Here is a 6,216-nt window from a genome sequence, read left to right as displayed (position 1 = left end):
TCAGTGGTTATTACGTCATCATTGTGAAAGCTGGTCTGTTTTTTTAGGTCAGAATATGCATTGTTACGTTTGTAGTCGATGTAAGCTCCATCATCGATTGTGTAAGGGTGTTTTTCGTGGTTTTTAATTGGGCCCAAGACAACCCAGAACACGGAAACTTGTAAAACAAATAATAATCATGAACGTGGCATCCGTGCTTGAGGGCATGCAGGGTATACCTTTGGTAAATATTCCAGAATGTAATAACCACAAAAACGTATTTTGTCAAAGAGCACGTGAAGAGCCGTTGATATTTAACACCATTGTTAGAAACGACACCCTTGATGTAGTTTACAGAAAGAGGTAAATTGTCACTCAAATATATTTGAATCTGAGAAAGGCTACGTACAGGCACCCCAAACGCAAAACAAAAACCAACAACAATAGCTCCAAGAAATATGGACCAAAAATCATCTTAAATAAATAAAAAATTGACATAATTGCATTCACAAAAAGTACTTTTTATTTAATGAATCTTCCGCATTCAAAATAATACATAAGGCTGACGGTGATTTAGTACAATAAATAGATAAATAAATATTAATAATTATATTAGTTGCAGGAATATTTTAACATTTTATTTTGCAAAGAGGAATTCTAAAACTGGGGGGTTAGTAAAAAGTATCGAATACGTCAACAGACATGTCCGTGGAATATCACGGATAACATAAATTAAGTAAAATATAAAAAGTAATTATTACTTTTTCGAATACATTATTAGATCTTGATGAATTTATTTTAAAACATTTTCGAAATGATGCAACCATCTTGTTTTTTATGGACCACACCTGATAACCAAAGTGAGGTTTAGTGGACAGAACTGCCAAAGCGAGGCTTAGTGGCCACAATAGACTGGTTCTAACTATTAACATCACACAAGGACTAATACGAAGATGCTTGAAACACGACAGGTTTGCAAAATAATTGGAGGTAGGCCTCGTTTTAGATTTAAAACGCTAATTATGCATCATTATGGATAAATAATCATTTAAAAGTGTGAAAAAGAGTAAGAATTGAACATCGAAGTAATTACTGTCCAAGGAGATTTGAGTTAAAGGATAGAACATATCTTGTAATTCAGATCCAAAATCGTTGGATCAACTCTATCAGCTTCAAACCGATCAATAAGACATTCTATTTTCCTACAAATTACCTTGGAAGGCCGAAACAAATGCCAGTCATTTAAATTGGTAGTTTCATTATAACCATCAAACTGTTCTTTTTTTACCCATCCTGATTAAAACAAATTCACTACATACCTTGTTCTCAATAAACTAACAACATCAAACATTGGGCTATTGCACTTAGTCCGTTAATATAATAAGTTATGAGCGATATAAAAATGAAGTTTCCATTCTAATGTTAAATTTCACCTTATAGCGGTAACTCAAAACATTCCTTTTAGATTTGCCTCAATATTTTGAGCTAAAGATGGCATATACCCCCCCCCCCTCCTTTGGATGAACTACAATGACCATTCAATGCTGAACAATTGGTATTTTCCCCCTATTTGATCATTTTGTAATACCGACTATTCCAGTCGAAAACTTGCAAAATGAAACCCCAACTCACCCCTATACCCACTTCATATAGTTTGAACACTTGTATACAATACATCTGCAAAAGAACATTTTTATTTATAATTGCTACCAAAAAGTGGCAACAGATTTGTACAAAAATAGTTAGAAAAATATTTGTTTTTCTCTTCAATAAATAATATGTACACATCCTATCTGTCTCTCTAAATAAATTATAACTTATTAATTCCAGACATTGGCCTATTCGAACTGTGCATGAACAGATGCCAATGTAAGGATATGAAGTACTTGCATAGCTCAAAATAGTTTGCTTCAAAAACACCTTTGCCACGGTTTCAACAAGGAAGATTTGAGGTAAATTGTTTTACTTTTCTTGAGAAAGTTCTCACATCAAATAATTTAGCACAGCATTCTCAGCTTCTTCTCATTTTGTTTAAACTACTTTATGGAATGATTTCTTTTGATAAAAGCTGCCTTTTTTAGAAAGATAAAAGCTCAATCATTGTTCACGTATTGATAATTTTAGCTGTCAAATTGTATAACCTTTGCTTGGACGATGTACAAAATGTCATCTCTGTGGCTAGGGTTATGGCTGTTTGAGTTAGCCAGAGCTAAAGCATCAGAGCCCATTACCAACAGAGCCCTTCTCAAGTAAGCTACTAAGCACAGCACATATCTTGCTTAGCAAAAGCAGTTTAACAGTCGCCACTCAACATTGCAACCAGAGCCCTTTAATTGGTTGATGAGCAAATCCATTTTGCTAAGCAGTATTGTTGTTTAAATAGCTTTACGAAATTAGGCTGTATCTAAATTTACAGCTTCGGCTACAGCTACGGCTGTAGCTAAGGGCGTTGCTATGTCTGATGACATGGCGATCTAGCCGTAGCCGTAACATGTAGCCGCCAATAAAGGTCAAAATTACTACCTGAAGTCAGCCGCAAATTGAGCCTCATCTCCTATGGTGGATCATCATTGAGAAAGACAGTGGAGTGGGTTTCTGTATAATATCCTAAAATGTCGCCATTAGTTCACTCTTCCATTCGAGTAGTATTAGAGAAGAGGTATATCATGGACAAGAGCTTGTAAGTACTGCTTAAAATATGACAGGACCGTGTAACACCGAAAGTCCCTCACAATTTCTAGACTTGCTTCCGTGAAAATACCGTCCGCATTGTGGGTTATAACTCCATCATCCTCTTCCCAGCCTCTGTTGTGAATCTAAAAAAAAAGGCAAACAAAAAGACAGACAAAAATGATTATTTAGATTGTCAACAATATTTGATAAGCGCTGAATTATTAAATCGTCGTCGTTTTAGATATCCATTGTTACGGACAGCAATTTGCGTTTAAAATGGTGGATGTGCAAGGTAAACTTTACAATACTTTATCAAGATTTGATAATTTGATGTTTTTCGAGACAAGAAGGTGAATATTTATATGATATCCCCTTAAAATAACATAATAAAAAGACATTGCGGTGATCTCCGCCAATTGGGACAACTCGCCCGAGTGCGGCGGCCTTCAGACACCGGCAGTAAACGCCCGATTTCCCCCCACGTGCTCGGGCCTAATATTTTGCTAACCACCAATAAATTTAATAGGATGTATCTCATTTTTAACCTGATATGAGACGGACTGCCGGTGCTAATTTGACCCGTATGACCCCCGGCATCGAACATATTAAAAACAACTATTCGGTTTGAAGAGTGGTGTGTGGTTTTAGACTCTTCACAACGGGATATTGTTTTTATAGAATCATATAGCCACAAGTTTGCTGATGTTTTTCCCGGTTATATGGTGGTTGGTTAATTATTTTACATTTCGTTTATATCAAAAGCCTTTTCTCAATATTCAGGTAATTTCTTTTGCGACGAGAAGCCATCACAAATTTGTCGTGAAAATGTGCAATGTTGGTTTTACTGTTTGCGAAACACTTCAGTTTCCGTTTCAAAAGAAATTTGCAGATTTAATTTGATTTGGTCCCAGTTAAATATTGGCAGAATTGAACTTACTAATTGAAGTGATAAATGAACTGAAAAATGAAATGAAAAATGAAATGAAATGAAATTAATATTGCTTTAAAAAGGGATGGGTTGTGAAATGGAGTCATGACCAGTCTAAGTTCCGGTTGAGGTGGTGCCTTCAGACCTGCGAGTTGTTTTTGTGTCAAAAGCGGCAGACATGTGGGTTGAATTGTTTGTCGGTAATCGGAGGTTTTAAATTAGTCTCATTTTAGTACACTCCGACGGAAATATACAGGTCACTGTCTGTTTATCAAAATGTCGGTTGACCATTCTTCCTAATATAGGTCGTAATCTTAATTATTGCTTGTGGTAAATTCAAAACGTCGCTAACTGCCATTTTGATATTGACACAAATAAACAGATTGTAACTGATACAATCGAAGTTGTTTTCAACTTCCATTTTTAAAATTATCCCATAATTATATGTAGTTGCTATATAGATCCCAAACCCGGGCCCGGCTAACAGTTACAATACTTATTTCCTTGCAACCAATCAAACGAACAAGAAACAAGGAAGGGCTGGTCACAAAATAATTTACTTCAATTTGTATTTTGGCTGGTAAAATGTTTCTGCAAGCAAGGGTCCTCCGTGCTGGAAGGGGGACTTGATAATTGGGCTAAAGGTAGTGCGTTTGGGGAGGGGGTTTGTGGGGGGGGGGGGTCTTAAGACAAACTCACCGTTTCAAGAACCCCAGCTAAGACACTCTCAATCTTCCTCTGTAAATCGTAGAACCTCGACCCAAAGTTATAACTTGCGTTGTTTTTATTCTCGTCAAATATGATGCCATCCATTGAACGGTTAAACAAGCGAAGGATCCTCACATGCATCCACATGCGGCTGGGCATTCGACTCGTCAAGACGATGTTTGGAAAGAGGTCTTTACGGTCAGGGAGCTTCATTAAGATGGACTCGACTGCCTTTGGTTCGCGTGAACGACCTGTAAATCGCTCTTCGACCTGTAGGGATTATAACATTCTGGGATTAGTTCTAACATCGGGTATTTTTTCCCCCAAAATTTAACATAATTTATTTTGATAGGTTTGTACAGAAAACGATGCCAGTTTAGAACAGAAACGTGAAACTGGTGGTTGTGGTATTGGTTTGTTATTTGCTACAGAAATGGTATCAAAGATTCAATTGGGTTAAACAAGCAAATTGACTAGAGCGAAGTGTGAACCTCCGGATTATAATTTGCCAACAATCTCTACCAGCTTTAAGCTTTCTAGCCCTCTGTTGGCGGTCTCTCTAATTTGTCAATATCTTTGTTTGGGGTGCAATTTCAACTAATACAGAAATGAAGAAGATGGTTTGTTCATATCGATCCTTTAACAAACAATGATAAACTTACGAAGTCTTCGTAGATTGATTGAAGTGTTTTGTCTAAGATCCTGGCGTAATACGTGACGAGCAGTGGACGTGTTGAGCTATCTGATAATGACTGGTCTTCGTCTGGTGTGCTGGCTTGTGTTATTACTGTACCGGTTGGAGAAGCACTGATTGAGGCAACTACACCGAAAAGTACGAGGATTATGCTGTACAAACCTGTAGACCAAAATAACAACCAGGATGGAAAGGAAGTTTAATAACAATACTACTAATAACAAGCATTTATAGCGCATTTTATGTATATTAAAAAAAAAAAAGAGCGCTTTTGTAATAACAACTATAAAATCTAGGCCAGTAAAAATACTCCAATAAATACGCTAAATTTGCATCGGGGATAAAGAACACTTTTGGGTTTGACCTATTGGGTACACCAATAATATAAATTGTAGGTTACAAAAAAGTTTGAGTTCCTTGGGAATGTTGATAAGAGGAGAATTGCGCCTCCCAAATTCCACCTGCTATCGTTTTTAAGTGATTGGAGTTGATCCACACACCTTACATGGTGCTGTAGAAAAATTACTTCCATCAACACAAAATGAAGTGTACGGTGAGCGCGGTAAAAACGCTGCCAGCGAAATTTATATTGAAATTGAAAATATTAAAGAATTTTATAAACAGGGAGTGGTAATAATTTTCAGTTGAACCGTATAGGAATCAAAGAATGGTACTTTTTATGAACGATTATTAAATGATTGTAAAAACGAAACTGCAGTGAAAGTGAAAGGGTTTGATTATAATGATTGGTGTTTTCAACGGGTACTTACCCCAAATGTTCCCCACGCAGCACGAAGTTACAAACTTGTTAGCATCCATCCCTGCTATTAGTTGAAGCTGGTTACCAAATCTCGATTACCAATTACTGAAGTTATAATTCCCGATCAACTTGTGTTAGATTAGGCTGCTGGCTAATTCTTGAAGCGTGGCTAGCTAGCTATTCATGCAGTACCGACAACTTTGAGCAATTGGCTGATTATACAAATCCAACTGTTAGAGGGCTCTTTATATGCTTTGCTGAGTTTCCAAAAGGGGCGTGGAAATGGGTTCCACGGTGTGAGTCATGCTTTGGATATCGCACCGGGATGCGCTGTGTGTGTGTGACGATTTTCACGCAGTGTCCTGAAAATCGCCGGTCGGTGATCGACGGAAAGTCTCCAATACTATGAAGCATGGTGATCGATCGTGTACTAGCAACGGCAACCACATCGGATACCACGTCATCGGTGTTTTT

At 37.2% G+C, this 6,216-nt stretch overlaps 1 protein-coding gene across 1 annotated transcript; it reads right to left on the bottom strand.

The window, feature by feature from the left end:
- Window positions 1–523: 523 nt before the first annotated feature.
- Window positions 524–5,925, bottom strand: LOC117294376. The gene is made up of 4 exons (XM_033776754.1): window positions 5,753–5,925; window positions 4,951–5,144; window positions 4,280–4,558; window positions 524–2,795 (listed from the first exon to the last, which is right to left on the bottom strand). Exons 1-4 carry the CDS (start codon window positions 5,799–5,801, stop codon window positions 2,628–2,630), a joined length of 690 nt encoding a protein of 229 aa, XP_033632645.1. The 5' UTR covers window positions 5,802–5,925; the 3' UTR covers window positions 524–2,627.
- Between the last annotated feature and the right edge of the window lie 291 nt (window positions 5,926–6,216).

The sequence above is a fragment of the Asterias rubens genome, chromosome 9, assembly GCF_902459465.1.
Source record: "Asterias rubens chromosome 9, eAstRub1.3, whole genome shotgun sequence".
NCBI lineage: Eukaryota > Metazoa > Echinodermata > Asteroidea > Forcipulatida > Asteriidae > Asterias > Asterias rubens.
This window is presented reverse-complemented; position numbering and strand designations above follow the sequence as displayed.

Excerpts from the sequence above, each read along its gene's own strand:
- LOC117294376 (XM_033776754.1), bottom strand. The coding sequence starts at position 5,801 with ATGGATGCTAACAAGTTTGTAACTTCGTGCTGCGTGGGGAACATTTGG. Across the intron at positions 5,145-5,752 it reads CTGCGTGGGGAACATTTGGG|GTTTGTACAGCATAATCCTC; the intron begins GTAAGTACCCGT and ends TTTGGTCTACAG. Across the intron at positions 2,796-4,279 it reads TAGCTGGGGTTCTTGAAACG|ATTCACAACAGAGGCTGGGA; the intron begins GTGAGTTTGTCT and ends CTTTTTTTTTAG.